General features: G+C 38.9%; 1 protein-coding gene across 1 annotated transcript in view; it reads right to left on the bottom strand.

Moving 5' to 3' along the window:
* Positions 1 to 24,838, bottom strand: part of Med (Smad/Smad4 homolog Medea) — a 221,038-nt gene that overhangs the window by 100,836 nt on the left and 95,364 nt on the right. The window contains 1 exon segment of the mRNA XM_068389895.1: positions 21,513 to 21,712. Within this exon segment, the coding sequence (XP_068245996.1) occupies positions 21,513 to 21,712 (200 nt within the window).

Here is a 24,838-nt window from a genome sequence, read left to right as displayed (position 1 = left end):
GCTCGTGTGCCAAACCATTAGTAGGTGGAAGGGTGCTCATGCGCGCGCCCTTCCTGATTGTGCACACCATTTTCGTGCTCGTGGCGCGCATAAGGTTGTTCAAGCGAATGGCGAGCAACAGAATGTTCGCACATATGGCGCGCCATGTTCGCCATTTTGTTTGCGTGTGACAAGTTGGTCGTACGTGCCATTTGGCCGTGAGCGCGAGAGCTCTCAGGTTGGTGAGAGAACTCACTGCTACGCTCACCCCAAGGTTCACGATAGCTTGTGTTGTATGAGCGCGAACGATCAACACAATGAGAGCTTGAAAACTTTCTGTCATAACAAGAATGACTATGGTCACGAGAACCTGAACCTGAAAGTTCAGCGTGAACTGTGTTGCGCGAACCCGAAGGATCAACGCAACGAGAAGCCGAAGTTTCTCTGTCATGAGACCCCGGAGGGTCAACGTGACTAAGAGTAAGAGGGACCAAACGCCCAACGTAGCCTGTGTTGCGAGACCCCGAAGTCAGCGCAATGAGAAACCGAAGCTTCCCAGTCACGAAACACCGAAGTGTTTGCGTGACTAAAGTTACGAGAGCCCAGGGGTTCAGCGTAACTCAGGTTACAAGACCCCGAAGGATCAACGTAACGAGGAACCGAGGTTCCTCTGTCACGAGACCAAGAAGGGTCAGCGTAACTGACAGTACGAGAACACGGAGGTTCAGCGTTACCATAGTTACGAGAGCCCGAGGGTTCAGCGTAACGGAAACCCAAAGGTTTTAAGTTGCGAGAACCCGAAGGTTCAGTGCAACGGAGACTCGAAGGACTCCTGCTGTCATGAGAACCCGCAGAATCCACATGACGAGAGCCCGAAGGCTCACGATCACGCTAGCCCAAAGGGTGATCGTCCCGAGACCTGGAAGGGTCAACGTGAGGAGAACCAGCAGGTTCAAAAAGACATCTCCTCACAGCCCGAGGAGGAGAACGTCCGGGGTGGAGAGGGGTTACCCACCCCTCCACTCAACGAACCTCAGGAGAGGAACGTTCAATAGACTCCACCCAAGGGGGAGACTGATCAAGGTCTACAGATAATTCCTCCGCAGGGGAGGCGAGTTCACCCGAAGGAGAACTACACTTATAACACGGTTCTCTTTCTGCCCCAGGAGGAGAACCAAAGGCGTAAGGAGATTGCTGATGTAAAGAGGCAATCTTCTCTCTGGAACGAGAGATATGTTCCCCCGAAGGGGAAGCTTGCCTTGGAGAGAGCCCAGCCACCACCCCTGGTGGGTTAGCTAACTCCTCAGTGTCAGAACCAAACTCTCGGCCTGACTGACGGGCAACAGCGCCTGCGCCCACAAGAGGAGGATCGACCTCCGCAGAGGGAGATGACCGCTTTCTCTCTGCTCCTCTTCGGAGGAGTTCGAGAACTTCCTTCGAAGGAGGACTATCGACGCCCAGCGATGGCCACAAAGACACAAGGTCTGGAAAGGAACAGGCGCTCCCTGGGGGAAGGAAAGGAGTGGACTCACTAGGGGAGCCGCCACCTTCGCCTATCCTACAGGGTTGACCTGGAGTCACAAGCCCTGCGCTACTGCTTGAACGTGTCCCGGAAGGGCCTGGTTGAGAATTAGCTTCGGGCAAACATTTGAGTGTAGAGGAATCAGAAGCCCCCGATTTCTTCGATTTTGAGGAAGACCCCGAAAGCGAAGGTTTGCGTTTAGACTACATCTTCTTACTCGCAAACCTTTCCCACTGGGAGGCAGGCCACTCCCTACACTCGGAACAGGTGTTGTCCCGCGGACACTGACTTCCCAGGCAAGCTGGGCATAAAGGGTGTGGGTCTGTCTCCATGGACGACATGAAGGTACCGCAGCGGCAGAATTCAATACCTGGACATGTCCGCATAGCAGGACAATAACCAAACACACACCGATACACACAAAAGAAAAAGGAATAGTAATTAAGGCAAGGCAGTTTGTTTAACGGGAGAGAGACACACGGTACGTCCGCACTCTACCGAGCCAAAAGTAAAAGTGGTTACTCAACCGACAGGTGTGAGTGAACGGGGTAGCCAGTCTACACCAGCCCCCTCCCGTAACTAGCGGATGGGGTAATTATCCCTTACTATAATTGTCTTGGCTGATTTTCAGCATTGCTGAAAGTAATACTCTATAAATAGCGAAGGTTTGTATATGTGTCAGAACAAACAGTTTTTAGTGTATTGTTGAAAAATCACAAAATTTTAAGTAATTTGTATTTTCCCAAACAATACTTACCTCGAACTACTTTCTTAGGAGTATCTGGGATTCACCTCCCAAACGACCAGAATTTTGTTTATAGTTTCCCCTATCTCTGTTTTCTATAGTGGGTCCCTCTGTGGTGGATGGATACTCGCCCTGAGGCGACCCAGGTCAGTGTGCGAGAGCGTGGGGCTAGGTCTCAGTCACCAGTAAGCTTTTGATAATTATGGTATCGAAATCCTGTAAGACACTTGGGGAAGGATGGGTGGGCAATAACCCGAAAGCAGTTCGAGGTAAGTACTGTTAGGAAAAATACAAATTACTTAAAATTTGTGATTTGTTCCAACATGTAGAGTACTTACCTCGAACTACTTTCTTAGGAGACTTATACTTTAGGAGGCGGGATAGTCTTACAGACCGAGAGACCTGCTGGATACTAATGATTGAACCTAGATAGGAGGATAGGTTCTTCTGACCACCAAACGAGATATGAAACGGATAGAAATACGCAAAAAATTATTTAGTGTCTAAGTATCTCACCTCTGTAAAGATTTCCGGACATGGGCGTCTCCAATGAACAATTCTCATATGGGAGGAGTATGGGGGAAAGGGAATGGAGGGGAAGCAGGAATAAGGGGGAATAGTAAGGAAGGAACTTTCGTGTCGCTTGGAATTACTTTCCACGGGCTCCCCCGGGGCTTCAACCTTAAACCTGTTGGAGCGTGGGAATGACTGGACCGATGGAGAAGGAGTCCAGAGACTTCCTTGTACAGTCCCTCAGGTAGTGGGCCATAAACGTGGACTGCCTGGACCATGTACCTGCCTTCAGGATCTGGCCCACTGCCATGTTCTTCTTGAAGGCTAGTGACATGCTCAGGCCCCTAACATCATGGGGGTGCGGCTTACCCGGCACCGAGGACCCGTCACTGTCATAGGCTCTCTCTATGACTTGCCGTAACCAGAAGGAGATGGTGTTCCTGGACACTGCCTTCTTTACCAGGCCCGAGGAGACAAACAGACTCTTAATCCCAGGGTGAAGTCTGGCTGTCCTTTCCAGGTATTTCCTAACTGCTCTGACTGGGCATAGCAACAAATCCCTTGGGTTGTCTGATCGCGGAATCGCTAGAACTGAAGAGCCCTCAAACCTAGGGTCCTAGGAGGCAGGGTTCTGTGTCTTGGCCACGAAATCGGGCACGAACTTGAAACTCAAATCTTTCCACCCTTTCGAGTGCGAAGCCTCATACGACAGCCCATGGAGTTCGCTAACTCGTTTAGCTGAGGCCAGGGCGAGAAGGAAGACAGTCTTAAGGGTGAAGCCATGGGGAAGCAATTCCAAGCGACGCAAGTTCCTTCCTTACTTTTCCCCCTTATTCCTGCTTCCCCCCTCCATTCCCTTTCACCTTTCCTCCTCCCATGTGAGAATCGTGCGTTGGAGATGCCCTTGTCCGGAGATTTTTACAGAGGTGAGTTACTTAGACACTAGATAGTTTTTAGCGTAGTTCTCCCCAATTCTCATATCTCGTTTGATTGTCAGCAGAACCTGGCCTCCTATCTAGGTTCAGTCGCTTAACATCCAACTGGTCTCTCGGTCTGTAAGACCACCCCAGCCTCCTAAGGCGTAAGTCTCCTAAGAAAGTAGTTTGAGGTAAGTACTCCGTGTTGAAACAAATCACAAATTTTAAGTAATTTGTATTTTTCCTAACAGTACTTATCTCGAACTACTTTCGGGGTATTGCCCGCCCATCCTTCCCAGAGTGTCTGACAGGAGTTCGATACCATAATTACCAAAAGCTTATTAGTGACCGAGACCTAGCTCCATGCTCTCGCACGCTGACCAGGGTCGCCTCAGGGCGAGTATCCTTCCTCCACAGAGGGACCAACTATAGAAAACGGAGATAGGGGAAACTACACAAAATTCTGGTCGGTTGGGAGGAGAATCCCCGATACTCTTAAGAAAGTAGTTTGAAGTACTACGCGTTGGAACAAATACACATTACACAAGCAGAAAAATGCTGTACATTTCCATGCATGAGACAACCTTTAGACACAACGAGGTCGAAAACGAGACAAATTTGAATGAATTACAAAGCCATCAGTGCACAGACTAACTTTTGTTGTATACTTAAAAAAATAAAAAAAAAATCCAATAGACAATTTTTATCATACTTTTGCTAAACCCACATCATTAAAACGCAACCACTGCCTTGAGTTTCATCTCTGATCATAACAAACGAACATATCTGTGTGTAAGTTAGCTTTTGCAGCAACATACATCTTACCAAGTATTTGTTATGTAATATTAATATCACTATTAATTTTATCCTTTCAAATAATGTCTAAAGGAATGTGAAGATTAACAGTGAATTAAAAAAAAAAAAAAAAAAAAAAAAAAAAAAAAAAAAAGAGAGAGAGAGAGAGAGAGAGAGAGAGAGAGAGAGAGAGAGAGAGAGAGAGAGAGAGAGAGAGAGAGAGAGAGAGATTTTGCGCACATACGAGTGGCGTATTTAATAAATAATCTATTAATTCATTCAAAATATCTTCATGATGAATATTACATTGGCACCAATATGTTACAGGATATCACAGTTGTCATACAGTTCGTTTGTAGCCATTATCATTAGTTATTATCCAAACACCTCACTCTTTCTGTGTGAGTGATAAAGTTGGAGGATTAGTGATGGCCTACCTGTGTTTCAAATCTATCCTTTGTTTCAAAAGTGCTTGAATACATAATTCTTGAACAACTAATCAGTCACTTAGAAGTAATAGAAGCTTTCCCTGACAAACAATCTGCTTACAGAAAACTATACTCTATGGAGACAGCCCTCTGCTCTATTGTAAATATGCTGGAAATGATGGATGAAATTAAATATGGTACAGTCAAGCCTTGTTATTTGCGAGTTAAGTTACAGACACAGGCGCAATAAGCGAACTTTTGCAAATAAATACTACACTAGGGTGGGATAACTCCTAACCTAAAAAGTCAGTACACCTTGGAACGAGCGGGTGCCCAAGCTGATGATTAACACAGTAAATACTACCTAATATTGTTTTAATTTGGTTTCTACAACAGTATATAATCATATGTACAGTGTACAATACATTTGCACACATGAACACTATGTAGTTTTCATTTATTACAGAGAGAAAGAGGGAAAATTAGTTCTCTTTTATTCAATGTCAGGATGCCAGAACACTCTCACTCACTCTCATAAAGAAAGTCTACAGCAATCAACACATTCCATCAGAGAACAATAAGAAGTCCAATATGGTGAATATGGTGATTGACGCATTGGGGAAAAGAATGCCAAAATAGTGCAATACATGTAAGATATGGTATTCCATTATTAATCCTCAACAACTAATAGGAAAATGTGATGCCTATCATGTTCCAACACACCCAACATGTGCTGAAATACAGCTAAAAATAAAAAAATAGACACACAAAGGTATTCTGCTCAACAAGCTTAGTCTGGATAGACAATATAATTAAGTTGAGACTAAATCTGCAAATAGAAGAAGAAGAAGAAGAAGAAGAAGAAGAAGACTAATGAACAGGATATGTGTAAGGATGCAGAGGAAATCATTGATGTAACTTATGATGCCATCAAACAACATACTTACGAAGAAATAAATTATCAGATGGAAACAAATAATAGACCCAAGAGACTCTACCCGGACCTATAAACTTTTAAGGAAGAGTATGAACAAGAAAAAAAAAGAAAAAGATATAGCCTGCAATTTGCTGAAAAGAGGGAATTGCAGATTTGGTGAAAGATGCTACAACAAGCATCCAAAGATATGCCATAATTATGAAATATATGGTAAATGTGCGTATTTAGATGGATATGGAGACGAATGCAGAGATCTCCTTCCAAAAATATGCAAAAACCTAAATGAAGGAAAAGGATGCAATTTCAACAAAAAATGTCGATATATGCATCCTGCAACCATGAATGAAAGTAAGAAAACTCAGCAAACAGAAAAGAAAAATGAAAGCAAAAATGAAACAAAAAAAACAAGCCGAGTATATACCGTGCTATGCACAAAAGGCCCCAAGATATGATGCCTTTCAACCCAAATATGCACATTTAGAGCCCAACTACAAAGAATGCATCTATAATGCCAGGGGTTGGTGCAGATATGGGGATAATTACAGGTATACACAAAAATAAATATGAAGGCGAAAGAGCAAATATAATAGAAAAGTTGTATTTTTTAATGGCAGAATTCCTGGAAATGAAGAAAAGAACATCATATCAGAACAGGAAGAAAGCGTGGGAAAATCCATATTACCAATATTAAATAATGGGGATGAAACACAAACCATAATAGTGATGAATGCACAGGGTTTAGTCACGAGTAACTCTAAAAGGAAAATAGAGTTCTTAGAAGAACTAGCCCAAATTGAAAAAAATAGATATATTAAATGTAAGTGAAACATGGTATTCCCAAGAGACTGGCAGTGATCACCAGATATAGAGGGTTTCCAAACATATAGATCAGACAGAACAAATAGGAATCAAGGGGGAACTGCAATATATGGAAGAGACATAAATCAAGGAAAAGTCTGTGAAAAATACAGCAACACAGAATGTGAATTGATTGCGGTAGACTTTGAATTTGAAAAACTAGTGAATACAGTGAACCCTCGCTACTTCGCGGTTCGACCATCGCAGATTCACCACTTCGCGGATTTTTTCCATAACCCATATATATACAGTAACCTATATATATATATATATATATATATATATATATATATATATATATATATATGTATGCATGTATTTATGTATGTATGTATATATGTAGGTATGTATATGTGTATACACATATATATATATATATATATATATATATATATATATATACACACACACACATATATATATATATATATATATATATGTATATATATATATATATATATATATATATATATATATATATATATATATATATATCTAAAGTAGGAAGATGTGATGTAGTTCTAAGGGAATAGTATGGGAAATATGTCTTGGTAATAAGCAAAGCCCTACCTCCAGTTTGTTTCTTCATTATGATCAGAGATAAATGTAAACAAACCATTGGTTGCCATTTTTTAACGTGCTTTTTAGCGTGTTTAGGAAACGCATGATATAAAATTGCCTTTAATATTTGTGCCTGTTTTAGTTTAGGGTACTGTAGTACATGCATTAAGTGTTCTGTACATTAAAGGGTAGTTTGTTAACAGTACTACGTACAAGGGAAGGTTTTAAAAGTCTGAATATACATGTTGATTAAATAGGTAAATATGGTGTCACTACTTCGCGGATTTTCACCTATCGCGGCCGCGTCTGGAACCTATCTACCGCGATAAACGAGGGTTCACTGTATTGTAGTTTACAGACCTCCAAATACTAAGGAGTTTGACAACAATAATAGAAAAAAATAGATGGTATATGTAGAAACCATAAAGACTAGAATATACTCCTATTCGGAGATTTTAACTTTCCTTTCGTGGATTGGAAAGAAAGGATAGAAGAAAGTGGTTGTATGTATACTAATAAAAGAGAGAATAATAGTAGCGCAGAAGATAAGTGGCAATTTGAAAAGCTTCAAGATATGCTATTAGAACATATGCAACAAATAAACCACATTCCAACAAGAAAGGAAAATCTTCTAAATCTAGTATTTGTGAATGAGGTGAATTATGTTAAAGTAATAATAGTGTATAACACCGGAATTTCAGACCACAATGTCATAGAATTAATAGTCCATTCCAAAGCAAGTGATCGCAGAGATAATCAAAGCACAAAACGTTGGGAAGGATATGGAATATATAATTTCTATAGTAAGAATATAAAATGGTCAGAAATAAATAAAGAACTGAACAAAGAATGGAAAAAAGTATTCGTAAGTGATAATAAACAGGTAAATATGGACATACTGTACAAAATGCAGAAGAAAATTGTTATGGAAATATAATTTTTATAGTAAGAATATAAAATGGTCAGAAATAAATGAAGAACTGAACAAAAAATGGAAAAATGTATTCGTAAGTGACAATAAACATGTAAATATGGACATACTGTACAAAATACAGGAGAAAAATATGGAAAATATAATTTTTATAGTAAGAATATAAAATGGTCAGAAATAAATGAAGAACTGAACAAAGAATGGAAAAATGTATTCGTAAGTGATAATAAACAGGTAATATATGGACATACTGTACAAAATACAGGAGAAAATTGTTGAAAAATATGTACCGGAAAAAAACAATAAACAACAGACATGCATACCAAGAGACAGAAGGATCTTATTTCAGAAAATTAGAAAGTGGAAGAAAAATCTTGCAAAAGAAAAAATGTGTGGAAAATAATGGAAATAAAAAGAAAGATAGAAAATGCAGAACAAAAGATTATACAATCAAAAGAAAATGAAAAAAGAGACTTGGAAGAAAGGACACTTCGAAGTATCAAAAAAAAACCAAAATACTTTACTTTTATGCAAAAAAAGATGAATAAAGGGAGATTAGAAATAGGCCCTCTAAGAATTGAAGGATGGTTAACGAATAAAAAAAAAGGAAATATGCAACATATTAGCAGAAAAATATAAGAGCAAGTTCACGCCAAGAATTGCGAATGAGAATAACGAAACAGAAATGAGAGAAGAAAATGTTGAATATCTAACGGATATAGAGATATCAATGAAGCAGATATTGTCAAGGCTATAAGCGAAATTAAAAATGGATCGGCAGCCGGACCAGATGGAGTTCCAGCGATTTTGTTAAAAAAAACTGAACACACTATCACGAAGCCGCTTGCAATACTGCTAAGACAAAGTGTAGATATAAGCGAGATATATGTTAAACATAAGTTAGCTTATATAACCCCTATTTTCAAAAGTGGATTAAGACTAGAGGCAAGCAATTAAAGACCCGTTAGTCTAGCATCACGTTATGAAAGTGTATGAGAGGGTAATAAAAAAAAAAATGATGAATCATTTGGTTAAAAATAATTTGTTTAATATAGGTCAACACGGTTTTGTGCCCGTAAAAAGTACACAAACCCAACTGATAGCACACTATGAAAACATATACAAAAATATGATAAATGAAAAAGACACAGATGTTACCTATCTAGATTTTGCTAAAGCCTTTGACAAGGTAGACCATAATATATTAAGAGAAAAAAATGAGAAAGCATAATATTGTGGGAAAGATAGGAAAATGGGTAAAAGAATTTCTGCAAAACAGAAAACAGATAGTGGTTGCAAATGACGAGAAATCAGATAAAGATCAGGTAATATCTGGCGTGCCACAAGGTACGGTATTAGCTGCACTGCTGTTTGCTATTATGATCTTAGACATAGACTGTGATGTTACAAACTCTGTAGTGAGAAGTTTTGCCGATGACACAAGAATAAGTAGAGAAATTATTTGTGATGAAGATAGGAACTCACTACTAAGAGATAAAAACAAAATATATGAATGGGCGGAGATAAATAGGATGGTATTTAACTCCGATAAATCTGAATCAATAAATTACGGAAACAGAGAAGGAATGGTATATGCAAACAAGGCACCTAATAACGAGACAATCATAAACAACGAAGCAATTAAAGACCTTGGTGTAATGTTAAATAGGAATATGTTATGCAACGACCAAATAGCAACACTGTTGGCTAAATGTAAAGCAAAAATGGGAATGTTATTCACACTTTAAAATAAGAAAAGCTGAACACATGATTATGCTTTACAAAACTTATGTACGTAGTACACTCGAGTACTGCAATGTGATATGGTACCCACACTACCAAAAGGATATTGCACAAAGAGTGTACAAAAGGCCTATACTGCTAGAATAGAAGTAGTTAAGGACCTTGACTATTGGGAGAGACTGCAATTTTTAAAACTATAGTCTAGAAAGGAAAAGAGAATGCTACATGATAATACAAGCATGGAAGCAAATAGAAGGAATTACTGAAAACATCAGAAAGAACAAGGCGAGGTAGATTAATAATGCCAAAAACTATACCAGGAAAACTAAGGAAGGCACACGGGACATTAATCCACTATGCAACAGCATCGATAATGCATATCTGGAGTGAGCATAGATGTGTTTAAGAATAAGCTCGATAAATACCCAAGATGCATTCCAGACTATCCAAGACTGGAAGATGCAATATACAGTGTGTGTGTGTGTGTACTAAATGAAATCTGTGTTTCTTTGCTAAGACTCTATTGAGGCTTTATAATCAAGCACCACAGAGCTAAAATCTATAAAACATCGTGTATCGGCAACTTAAATGAAACTCCGGTAAACGTTACATGAATCAACACAGTACAAGTAAATAAAATATGAGAAGCATTTCAAATAAAACTATTGGAATTAATATACTAATTGGAAAATGATAGATCAAGTAATAATGGTTTCTTTCAGTAAAAATAAAATATCCTTCAGTAGCATGCCTTAATAATGAGTTATTTGAACCCAAAATTGAGGTTGACGACAGACTAGGCAGGGTTGATCAGCTCAACAATACATAAAATCATAATTCATTATAGTTTTAAATTATGAAAACAATACCAAAATATTACATGCATTATTATTGGATACAGCTAAGGGAAACAATAGGGAGAGAGAAGGGTAAAACAATATGACAGAGACGAGAAAGGATGGAGGGGAGGTAGCCAAATTCCTTACCCTTGCACATTTCCTCCATCACATTTACACTAATTCAAATAAATATGGGAAATCCAAGGAGGAGGAATGAAAAATAAGAATGGGAATACATGGAATGAGGGATAAGGAGGTTTAGAATGACTAATAAGATGAAAATGACAAATAAATGCTAGAAAAGAGATGAATGAAATAGCGAAAAATAATGAGAATCAAAAGAGTTGGAAAGATATGTTGTAGATGTGTGTGGGAGAGCAAAGTAAATGTACGAAAGGGATTTGTGAAAGAATTGGGAAAAGGATTAAGGATATAATAAATGAAGGACAATAATAATGTGAAGGAGATATACTAATATGTATGATAGGTTATATCAATGAGGTAATTCTGTGAAAGTGAATGGTCATATCAGTAGGATAATATTGTGAAAGTGGATATAGGTTGACGACTGACTAAGCAGATTTGATCAGCTGATTTTAATGTAAACAATGCATGAGATTATAATTCCCTATGTTTTTAATTATAAATATGATACTAAAATGTGAATATTACATGCATTATTATTGGATACAGTTAAGTGAAATATCAATTTAATCAAAATCCGGTTTATTTCAAATATAGCCGAAATTATTTACCACCGTAAATGGATACACACTGTACAGAGAGAGCTAGGATCAACTGGGTGCAGAGATAGGTAGTGGCGCACAGTGCTCCCAGTGCAGTGTAGAGTGTGGGCTATTTGAAATCATGACCCAGCTTGAATTTTATTGCAATTTTTATGAGAATCTTCATTTAATCAGTATTTCATTGTTCTTGGCCATCCCAATGCTGTTGCCAACTATTAGAATTCTGATTCTTAATGGTGGGTATGAAATCACAAAATTTTTTTCTCTTTGGCAGCGAAAAAACAAAACCGCGAAGCAAGAAACCACGATTAACAAAGTCTGACTGTATTTTCTTAATACTACTCAATCTCAGTGTAGCTTTTGATACAGTTGTACAGGAACTGCTACTAAATGATCTACGGTCCATCGGCGTTGAAGATCAAGCTTTCAAATACCTAAAAGACTACTTGGTTGGTAGAAATTACCGTGTACAAATTGGGAACACTTATTCATCATATGAACCTTCAAACAGAGGGGTACCCCAGGAAAATGTACTTGGCCCAATCTTATTCTGCATCTATGCTAATGGGCTATCAAAAATACAACAAAGGCATGGTGTGAAATCAAACTATTTGTGGATGACCCACAATTTTACTTCTCCATAAATGATATAGATGACACTACTGAAACTCTAAACTGAATCCTTGATAGTGGTAGAGAATGGATGACAATTAAACAATTAAAATTAAATGAGAACAAAACTGAGTTTATGGTGGTCGGTAAGAGAAACAGCTTGAGAAGCTTGGGTGATATTCAAATGAACATAAATAATGACTCGGTGCCTATATCTGGTAAAGTTTGTGATGTAGGTGTATTTGTTGACTGTAACATGTCTCTAAATGCCCAAATAAATAATGTAGTACAAACTGCTGGTTATCATCTAAGAAATATTGCTTTTATAAAAAAGTATTTGGATGAAAATTTTGTAAAGAAACTTGTGATAAACTGTGTTATTACCAGGATTGACTACTGCAACTCCATCTAATACAATTTACCAAATGTACAACTTGAGAAATTACAAAACATAATAAACAGAGGAGCAAGATTGATATAAGGTGTCCCACCTAGATAAAGGATCACCCCTATACTAACTGATTTACACTGGCAGCCAATTAAAGCGAGAATTTAATTTAAAATTGGTACAATAACCCACCAAGTTATCAGAACCGGTTGTCCAAAATACTTAAAAGAGAATAGCTACATATTGCGCAGCCAATAAATCGTGTCGACACGAGAATAGTTACAGATAGTTTCAAACTATTGGAACCTAGATATATGTCTACTGTCGGTTCCAGAGCCTTTAAATATGCAGCCCCGAGACTATACAATAAGCTCCCACGAGACATCCGAATGATTGAAGAAATTAAGGCTTTCAAAAGGAAACTGAAGACACTCTTATTCCACGAGTCCTATGACAATGACGATTCAACAGTAAATGAGCAATACGTGATATGAAACGTTGAATGCTCTGAACGAATATGATATAACAACAGTGGGGGTCCCCTGCTGATGGGACCGAAAAAGCAACTGTCAAAGTAAAGTAAGTGAAGCATCTGAAAATATAAGGAATTCTGGGGAGAGACCTGAAGGGGTGTTCCTACCAACAGATTTTCCTGTCTCAACCACCATTGGAGATCTGTCATTACCTTCTGAAGAACTGATACCAAGGTTGCAGGAGGGTTGGATGCTTGAGGCCACTGGCTTTTCAGAGCCCAATGAACCGAGCGAAGATGGACCTTCCCGAAGGAGACCAGCTTCTCCAACAAGGTGAGGTGGCCCAGAAGCTTATGCCAAGTGTGCATAGTGTGTGCATAGGGAGCTGTTCCCCTTCCAAGAAGGTTTCTGCCGCTTTCCTAATTCTCAATACCCTGTCGGCTGGTGGAAACGCTCTGGCCTGGGCCACGTCAATTTCCATGCCTAAATATCTGATGTTCTGTTGAAGGATGAGGCTGGACTTCTCTAGGTTCAGCTGAATTCCCAGTTCTTCACAAAACTCAAGATCTTTGTACTTTATAGGGAAGGCTCGAGACTACTAGGAAAAGCCAGTTGTCCAGATATATCAAAAGACTGATGCCCATGGCATGAACCCAGGATAAGATTAGGGCAAAGATTCTGGAGAAAGACCTGAGGTGCTGTTGATAGGCTGAAGCATGGCACATTAAAGGGGAAGATCCTGTCTCTTGAAGGGAAACCTCAAGTACTTCCTTGATCCTTGATTGATAGGGGCCTGAAAGGATGCACCTTTCAGGTCTATGGTCAACAGGAAGTCATTCTTCCTGATGGCCTGAACAACAGTGGCTGGAGTCTTCATTTTGAACCTTGCTCATAAGACAAACAGGTTCATATGGGACAAGTCTATGACAGGTCTCCAACCTCCCCTTAGGTTCTCTACTAAAAAGATTGATTGATTGATTGAAAGTTTTCTGGCATCCTGACATCTAAGGTCATTGACGCCGATCTCTACTAAAAAGAGACTGCTAAGGAAGCCTGGGGTGTTAGTTTAAGACTTCCTCTACAGCTCCTTTGGCCAACATATTTGAAACTTCCTTTTGTAATTAGAGGTCCTTCACAGATTTTCTCAAATAAAATGGTTGCACTGTTAAGAGTCAGAGTCTGAGAGGGTGGGCAGTCTATGAATGGGACACAACACCCTAACCACAGAAATTCCACAGTCCAGGGACAGGCACCTGAAGAACATCCACCTGCGCCAAATTTGCCAATGGCTTTGTTGATTCCTCTACCAGTACTAAGCTGGGAGATTTGCCCTCCCTATGATGGTGCACCTGTGGCCACGACTATTTCAGCCAGAGAAGTGTCCTCTATGTAGAAAGGTGGGTTTAGGATCTTGTCTCCTAGGCAGCTGAAGTCTGTAAAAGGAAGAAAGCCCCCTTGGTTGATTAGCCAGTATATAAGGCAAGTTCCCCCACAGCTCTCCTCTCAAGAAATACAGGACTTGTTTTCTCAGCCTTCTCGATAGCAGCAGCCACGTTTGAAGGAGGAAGAGACGTCCACCAGGTTGGAATTCCTAAAACAGAGCGTGTCTCTAGGAGACAATTGTTTAGTGCTTTAGTGCATTGTGCCAAGATCGCATCGCATCTTTTAAGGATGCAGTTGCCCATAGGGTGACTGTCTGATGGAGCAAGAACTTGAGTACCTTTGCTGCCAATCTTGAGAGGATGTCCTCATTACATACGTTCTCTGTTACTGCGAACCGAGACACTGTTTTTGACTAGAGATCCAGCTAGGAACAGGCTTGTACAGAAGACACAGCTGTAACCTAAATATTTTGCATTAGGTAAGCTCGGTACCACGCTGGCAACACCAGTGTTAATAGGGAGTAGGCTCAGATGAGCACCTGAGTGTATACAAAAATTTCTCTGGCACTAAAGTGCCAAGGGAGGTGACTATGAGCATCACTCACTATAAGAGTGTTCTACAAGGATGAGACTTGTGTACTAAACAAGTTCAGCATGTCCCGAAACTAACTTGAGATCGCCGCATCAAATCCATGTTCAGCGCTCCGGGATTAAGAAAAGATCGTGTCAACAACGTAACGCCCCATTGGCAATTTAAGCGAAAGGAGGATAATGCAGACCATCAAAGCAATGGATTAAGCTCATGATCTTGATAGAGTAAGAAGCTTTTGACACAGCTGGTGCTCATGCATGTACAGGGTAATAGAGAGAGTTGTCATTAGTAATCAAGTCGGTAATAGGCCCTTCTCTAGGGGCAATTAGTGATTCCAGCTGAGAGGCTTGCCAGATGACTCAACCTTCCCTCAAATGTCCCTCCTTTCTTTAATGAGATTCTGTGAATGGAGAGCAGACAAAATGAATAAGAGTTGTTCTCATTCGGAGCATAAGTGTTTAACTCTACTGTAGCACTCTGCAAAGAATTAACAGGGAGGTCCTCTTTGGAACTCTACCCTGTGCGAAGAGTATGAGCTCTCCGAGGAGGGCCACACGAGAACTGTCTACGATGTTTAGTCACTAGGACGTCATCTACTGCGGAGGGAGGAACATTCGAAGAAAAAGGGGTAAATGATCCGGCACCCTTTCCCTATACTGAATTTGCAAAGTAAAAAATATGTTCCTGAAAAAAAAAAAAAAAAAAAAAAAAAAAAAAACCAATGAGGTTTTTGTTTTTCCATAGATTAAGTAAAATCCAAAGTATTATGAACATTAGGCAAAGTATTTATTTGAGATGATCCTGTTAAATATCAGCTTTGTCATTCATTGACAAATGGTGATTGGGTTAGAACAAGGTAGCTGAGGTTTGGGGGTTAAAGCTACCTGACGATAAGTCAAAGATGATGAAGGAACACAACTAGGAGGGGGCTCTATCCTTTTAAAAGCTTGGGCAGTGACAGCACGATCAGAACGTACCATATCACACACACAGTATCACAGCAATTATGCAGAAGAATACAGTCAGCCCTCCAAATCCGCAGGTTCTTTCTTTACGATTCGCTCTTTTGCGACAGAGATGAAAGTGTAACTAACTAAATAAAAACTCATATTCGCGGGCTTGTAAGAAAAACTTCTGCGGCGTGAAGATTTCAAAAAGCCCGTGCTTCTATACACCAGGCTCGCTTCGCACCACTATCCTCTACGCCCAGCACATCCCATTTCAAGTTGACTCTGCCTCAGTCTTGCATCGTCTCTCCTCAAGTGTGCATCTCCCGCTTCAATCCTTTTTGCGCAGAATCCTGTTTTCATGGAAAAAAAGTGATGTATTTGTATATAGTACTGTAGTACATAATTCTGGACAGTGCTTATATTTACCGCGTAATGTACTGTAGCTGTGCGATTCATTACAGTACTGTGCAGGAGATGACACATCAGGAGTTGTGTCCTGCTTCAAGACAGCATAGAACTTTGTACGAAATGGTTAGTGGTCGTTGTATAAAATATGTACACCTAGTTAATCTTAAATACAGTATCAATGTATACATACTGTACAGCAGAGCATTACAATAATGTATAATATTGTTAATTAACTATACCATACAGTACTGTATGTAAGTTACTCCTGTACTCTACAATATGTAAAAGCAAACTGTGTGTGCACTTAGTTGTTAAACAGTGAGTTGTCCGAACAAAAAAAGCAACCACTTACGAGTAGTTAAGCTGTACTATAGTCATAGAACTATATATATTTTACAGTATTATACACTATAGTATCAGCGAGTGTTATATTACATAGAAATAACGTTTTGTTGTTGTAAGTGTCCCGATGACTACTGTAGAGTTACATACTATACTACACCATACCATACATTACAAGCTTTTACAGGGTATACTTTCAAAAGCATGGTCATCCTGCATAAACTCCCAATCTAGTAGGAGGCAACAGAGATCTATGCATACAGTATTGGAATAATCAGGGACCAAGAACACTGGAACTGGAAAAGGCTCAGGAAATGCAGCAGCCGTAGCCAAGGGATCCGTCTCTAGCATCGTCTCATAATTACTTTGTACATGGTTAGTAGGTGATAATACATTCACAAAATCAGAATCATAATCAATAATTAATTAATGGCCATCATCCTCAGAAATTGGAGCCTAAGAATGCTCAAGAAACAAGGGAGCAGGGTGGGAGATATTGGTCAATGCGAAGAAAAATGCTACTAGGGTGACCATTACAGGCGGGGTAGATCTGCATAACACTAGACAATGATAAGCACAATTAGTATTATTATTATTACTAGCCAAGCTACAACCCTAGATGGAAAAGCAAGATGCTATAAGCCCAAGGGCTCCAATAGAGAAAAATAGCCCAGTGAGGAAAGGAAATAAGGATATAAATAAATGACGAGAACAAGTTAACAATAAATCATTCTAAAACAGTAACAACATCAAAACAGATGTCCTATATAAACTATTAACAACGTCAAAAACAGATATGTCACATATAAACTATAAAAAGACTTATGTCTGCCTGGCCAACATAAAAACATTTGCACCAACTTTGAACTTTTGAAGTTCTACTAATCCAACTACCCGATTAGGAAGATCATTCTACAACTTGGTCACAGCCGGAATAAAACTTCTAGAATACTGTGTAGTATTGAGCCTCATGATGGAGAATGCCTGGTTATTAGAATTAACTGCCTGCCTAGTATTACGAACAGGATAAAATTGTCCAGGGAGATCTGAATGTAAAGGATGGTCAGAGTTAAGAAAAATCTTATGCAACATGCATAATGAACTAATTGAATGACGGTGCCAAAGATTAATATCTAGATCAGGAATAAGAAATTAATAGACTGTAAGTTTCTGTCCAACAAATTAAGATGAGAATCAGCAGCTGAACACCAGACAGGAGAACAATACTCAAAACAAGGTAGAATGAAAGAATTAAAACACTTCTTCAGAATAGATTGATCACCAAAAATCTAAAAAGACTTTCTCAATGAAACAATTTTTTTGTGCAATTGAAGAAGACACAGACCTAATGTGTTTCTCAAAAGTAAATTTCCTGTCGAGAATCACACCTAAAATTTTAAGTCGTACAAATTTAAAGAAACATTATCAATACTGAGATCCAGATGTTGAGGAGCCACCGTCCTTGACCTACTTACAATCATACTTTGAGTTTTGTTAGGATTCAACTTCATACCCCATCATTTGTACCATGCACTAATTTTAGCTAAATCTCTATCAAGGGATTCACCAACCCCAGATCTACATTCAGGGGATGGAATTGATGCAAAGAGAGTAGCATCATCTGCATATGCAACAAGCTTGTTTTCTAGGCCAAACCACATGTCATGTGTATATAGTATGATAAGTAATGGGCCAAGAACACTACCCTGTGATAAAGATAAAACATGAAGCAATCAGCACTAATACACCACTGTAAGGGTAATCCAGTGTGGATAAGTGAAGTCATGATTGGAGAGCTAAGAGGGAAGACAGCTCATTGGAATAGTGACCAGGAGAGAAGTGAAGCTTCAATCACAGCAGCATACAATGCCGTTAAGCAGTGAAGTTTCCAGGACATCTATTATGGTTACAAATGGACCCCGCATTTTTTTTTTGTCTGGTTGTAGAAAATTGACATTAGGAGTAACCCATATAAATAGCTAAAAACTTTGTCGATCTATATACCAAGGCCCTTCCCCTAATTTTGGGGGGTAACCGACATAAAAAAAAATAAAAAGGGGACCTTTCATCTCCATGCTCCTCCCAACCTGACGAGGGACTCAACCGAGTTTGGCTGGTACTGCTAGGGTGCTACAGGCCACCCTCCCCAGTTATCCACCACAGATGAAGCTTCATAACGCTGAATCCCCTACTGCTGCTACCTCCTCGGTCATCCAAGGTGACCAGAGCAAGCATCAGGGCCTACCGGAACAGCATCATAATCCCTCACCATTCATTCCTATTTCTAGCACGATCTCTTGCCTCTCTCACATATATCCTTCTACTACCCAGAGTTTTCTTCACTCCATCCATCCACCCAAACCTTGGCCTTCCTCTTGTACTTCTCCCATCAACTCTAGCATTCATCATCACCTTTAGCAGACAGCCATTTTCCCTTCTCTCTACATGGCCAAACCACCTCAACACATTCATATCCACTCTAGCTGCTAAATCATTTCCTACACCCGTTCTCACCCTCACTACTTCGTTCCTAACCCTATCTATTCAAGATATACCAGCCATACTCCTAAGACACTTCATCTCAAACACATTCAGTTTCTGTTTCTCCGTCACTTTCATTCCCCACAACTCCAATCCATACATCACAGTTGGTACAATCACTTTCTCATACAGAACTCTCTTTACATTCATGCCCAACCCTCTATTCTTTACCACTCCCTTCACTGCCCACAACACTTTGCAACCTTCATTCACTCTCTGATGTACATCTGCTTCCACTCCACCATTTGCTGCAACAACAGACCCCAAGTACTTAAAGTGATCTACTTCGTCAAGTAACTCTCCATTCAACAAGAAACCTTGCAACATCTTCCCTTCTCGTACATCTCATAACCTTACTCTTACACACATTACCTCTCGACTTCCTTCTCTCACATACTCTTCCAAATTCTGTCACTAATCAGCCAAGCTTCTCTTCCGAGTGTGCAACCAGTACAGTATCATCCGCAAACAATAAAAGATTTACCTCACATTCACAATCATTCTCGTCTATCAGTTTCAATCTAAGCACACAAGCATTCACCTCTCTCACTACTCCATCAACATACAAGTTACACTATCATGGCAACATAACAAATCCCTGTCTCAGCCCCACTGTCACAGTAAACCAATTGCTCACTTCATTTCCTATCCTAACACACGCTTTACTACCTTTGTAGAAACTCATCACTTCTTGCAACAACCTTCCACCAATTCCATATAACATTCCACATCACTTCCCTATCAACTATCATACACTTTCTCTAAATTCATAAACGCAACATACACCTCCTTACCTTTTGCTAAGTATTTCTTGCATATCTGTCTAACTGTAAATGTCTGATTCATACATCCCCTGCCTCTTCTAAAACCACCATGTTCTTCCAAGATTGCATTCTCTGTTTAATTCTTAATCCTATTAATCAGTACTCTACCATACACTTTTCCAACTACACTCAACAAACTAATACCCCTTGAATTACAACACTCATGCACATCTCCCTTACCCTTATATAGTGATAAAATACATGCACAAACGCAATATACTGGCACCATTGACAACATAAAACACATAATAAACAATCTCAACAGCCATTCAAGTACAATCACACCCCCTTCCTTTAACATCTCGGTTCTCACACCATCCATACCAGTTTCTTTAACCAATACCATTTAAATAACTAAAAAGTTTACTAAGAAGTTTGTATCTGCGCAAGAATAAATATCTTAAAAGTTTCTTTAAATCAATATCAATGTCAAGGTTCTATAACAAACAACGGTTGTGCCGGCATATTTTACTGCTTCTGAATGGTATCTTTTAGAGTTGAACATGCATGGCATGATGGGCCACTTTATCATAAAAAGTGAACTGTAACTGTGTAACATCACTAACATGTCATATCGGTGGAATATGAAAAACTTGTTTGGAAAAAAAAAAAACACACACACACACACACACACACACACACTCTCTCTCTCTCTCTCTTCAATTTGATTGTGAGTCAGCTGTTTTCAAGATCACAGTGGTATCACAATTAGACTTGCATATAATTAACAGAATATTGTTGGGATTTACTTCCCTATCATGTAATCCTTGAAAATAAAGAAGAACAATATTCAACGAACTCTCGACCTGTTTATTGAAATGCGCAGCGCACAACAACAATGGACGAATTAGTTGTTAGTGCTGACAACTAATATAAACAAAGATAATTAATGTAAATATAAATAAATGTGATAACTAAGTTTATTTTATACTATCACAAAATAATTATAACTTAATTTTTTGTTTAAAATTATAAAATCTTCCATTTTAAACTACCTTAGAACACACCACATCCACAAATAAACCAACCGCGATGTACTGTAAACATCTACATTTACAAGCATGGATATACATTTGTTCGTAAAATTAGGATACTTTTCGATACTAAATTAAAATCTAAAATCTATTTGTTTGTAAGCTTAAATAGATTCTCATAAACCATATATTATTCAAATGAGTTATAAATAAAATACAGAACTGGAAAAGGTTATTAGAGGTTTAACCTAGTGACAAGTAAATTTGACTTACGTACTTTTTCAACCTAAGTCACCTCTCCTGGAACCAATTACTGACGTAAGATGGGATATACCTGTATACCTTCACATTCATTTTTAATGCTTTTAGTTTAGTACGTTAGAATATAAAAACGTTGGTTACAAAACAAAATGTTATCAAAATGGATTTATGGAAGAGAAAAATCATGAACAACAATCAAAGCATTATTTTAAAGACAAAGCCTATACCACAGGAATAGCATAATGTCATACCTGTGACGTAGATACACCGGTTGGTGGTCCCTGTGGTTGGTGAGTTATGGTTGCAATACCCGACGGACCTGGTGTGACGGAAGACTCCCCAACACTGCCCTGGGACCCGCCGCTAACTTCGCAGTCCATACGCATGCCATATTCATCTTTCACCAGCTGGCCTGTAGAGGTTGCGCCTTGCAGAGTGAGCCCTGTCAAGTCTGCTTAGCCAAAAAATAGGTTTTCTATATTGTAATGGCCTCTTTTTTTTTTTTTTTCAAATTAGACATCCTATTTTGTTCTAACTCAAACACTGTTCTCAACTTTCTGCTCAAAATACTATTTATCATAAAAAGATTTAAAAACAAAAGGCATGCCAGATGTCAAATCCAAATGTTCAACAAAAATAACCAAAATATGGAGAATCCAATTGCAGAAAAAATATTATCGGAAGTCAATATTTTTCCATATGAAATATATATATATATATATATATATATATATATATATATATATATATATATATATATATATACCCTCGCTACTTCGCGGTTCGACAATCGTGGATTCACCACTTCGCGGGGTTTTCCCATAACCCATATATATATACATATCGCGGATTTTCCAGAACATTCGAAAATACCGCGAAATCTGAAGACAACCAAATACGATATTTTGTTACCTGTAATTCCATTAATACTGTAATTAGTAATATCTGTTCTTACTGATTGTTCATTGCATTACATATGATATATAATTCAGCACAGAAAGAAATAAAACACGAAAAGAGAATGTGATCATACGATAATTCAGTACTGTATACAGTACGTAGTAAAATTAAATCGAACATGAAACGCAAATCAGATGCAGTCATACCATATTAGAATGGTGTGTACTGTAATGGATGTGCTTCTTTTCCATGAATCTTTTGTATGTATACGTACGTAGTACTGCATCCAATAATATTCTTTGTTGCAAAAATCACATTTCGAATAAGCGTACGAGAGAGAGAGAGAGAGAGAGAGAGAGAGAGAGAGAGAGAGAGAGAGAGAGAGAGAGAGAGAGAGAGGCGTAAAATAGCGTACGTAAAGCTGTATTATTATTATTATTATTGTTATTATTATTATTATTGTTGTTGTTGTTAATAAAATTATTATTGTTATTATTATCATTATTATTATTATTATTACTGTACAATATTATTATCATTATTTATTATTATTACGGTATTTACTTAATCTACGTACGTTCGGTATGCGCGGGGCATCTTCTATGAGTAGGTAACCAACGCATCATAGTACTGTAAGACGGGTTGTGATTGGTTCAAGAGCTGATAGATGACGAATCAGAACTCAAGTTTTGTTATCTAGCCTGTGATTGGTGTTTTGCCCGCATCTCCTACCCGCAGCATCAAAGTTCTCGCGGGGCTGGATCGTCCACTCTCTGTTACCGCGTATCGCTGAATAGACGTTCTTAAGTGTGTGAATCTGTGCTGTGTGCGACTTTTTTAAGTTGAACTTTTTGTTACTGTAAATCCTACTGTAATGGCTCCCAAGCGTTCTGCTTCTCTTAAGGCTGGTAGTGAGCCTAAACGCCACCGAAGGATGATGACGATAGCTGAGAAAGTTACGCTTCTCGACATGTTAAAAGATGGTAGAAGTTACGCGGCCGCCGGCCGCCATTTTGGCATCAACGAATCTACTGTTCGCTATACAGTGAACCCTCGCTACTTCGCGGTTCGACCATCGCGGATTCACCACTTCGCGGATTTTTTCCATAACCCATATATATACAGTAACATATATATATATATATATATATATATATATATATATATATATATATATATATGTATGCATGTATTTATGTATATATGTAGGTATGTATATCTGTATACATATAAATATATATATATACACACACACACACACATTATATATATATATATATATATATATATATATATATATATATATATATATATATATATATATATATATATATATATATATACATATATATATTATATATATATCTAACGTAGGAAGATGTGATGTAGTTCTAAGGGAATAGTATGGGAAATATGTCTGGGTAATAAGCAAAGCTCTACCTCCAGTTTGTTTCTTCATTATGATCAGAGATAAATGTAAACAAAACATTGGTTGCCATTTTTTAACGTGCTTTTTAGCGTGTTTAGGAAATGCATGATATAAAATTGCCTTTAATATTTGTGCCTGTTTTAGTTTAGGCTACTGTAGTACATGCATTAAGTGTTCTGTACATTAAAGGGTAGTTTGTTAACAGTACTACGTACAAGGGAAGGTTTTAAAAGTCTGAATATACATGTTGAATAAATAGGTAAATATGGTGTCACTACTTCGCGGATTTTCACCTATCGCGGCCGCGTCTGGAACCTATCTACCGCGATAAACGAGGGTTCACTGTATCAAGAAGGACGAGGCGAACATTAGAAAGACGGCTGCAATCACCTTTAGCAGATCAGCGAAGCGAGTCGTTACAACGCGTAATAAAACGATCGTACGCATGGAAGGTGCTTTAGCCGTGTGGATTGCCGACTGCCGGAAGAAGAACATAGCGTTGGAAACGAACACCATCCAAACAAAGGCTTTGAGCTTACATGAGAATTTTGCTGCAAAGGAACCTAAAGACGACGACGGCAACCATGCTGAAGATGATGATGATGCAGATGATCCTCAACCAGGGACATCCACTGATTCCCAGCCTCAGAAACGTTTTTCCGCAAGCAAAGGATGGTTCGCGAAGTTTCAGAAACGCTTCGCCCTGAAAAGCGTTTCCCTGCATGGGGAGTCTGCTTCCACTGACACTGCCGCTGCTGAAAGTTACGTGAACCAGACGTTCAAGAATATTATCGCCGAAGGTGGATACAAGCCGGAACAAGTCTTTAATATGGATGAGACTGGCTTGTTTTGGAAGAGAATGCCGTCGCGAACTTTCCTGTTCAAAGAGGAAGCCAAAGCCTCTGGCTTTAAAGCATTCAAGAATCGCGTTACCCTCGTGATGTGTGGCAATGCTGCTGGGTTTTTGTTAAAGCCGGGGCTTATTTATAAGTCGAAAAATCCTCGCGCTTTGAAAAATAAAAACAAGAATCTCCTTCCCGTGTACTGGATGCATAATCAAAAAGCATGGATTACGAAGATGCTGACCTCCAACTGGTTCCATCAGTGTTTTATCCCGCAAGTCAGCAAATATCTCTTAGAGAAGGGCTTGCCATTCAAGATCCTTCTCCTTATGGATAACGCTGGTGGACACGCAACTGACCTGTCGCATGAGGGCATTCAGGTTGAGTTCCTGCCACCCAACACCAC

The sequence above is a fragment of the Palaemon carinicauda genome, chromosome 16, assembly GCF_036898095.1.
Source record: "Palaemon carinicauda isolate YSFRI2023 chromosome 16, ASM3689809v2, whole genome shotgun sequence".
In the NCBI taxonomy this organism is placed as follows: Eukaryota; Metazoa; Arthropoda; class Malacostraca; order Decapoda; family Palaemonidae; genus Palaemon; species Palaemon carinicauda.
This window is presented reverse-complemented; position numbering and strand designations above follow the sequence as displayed.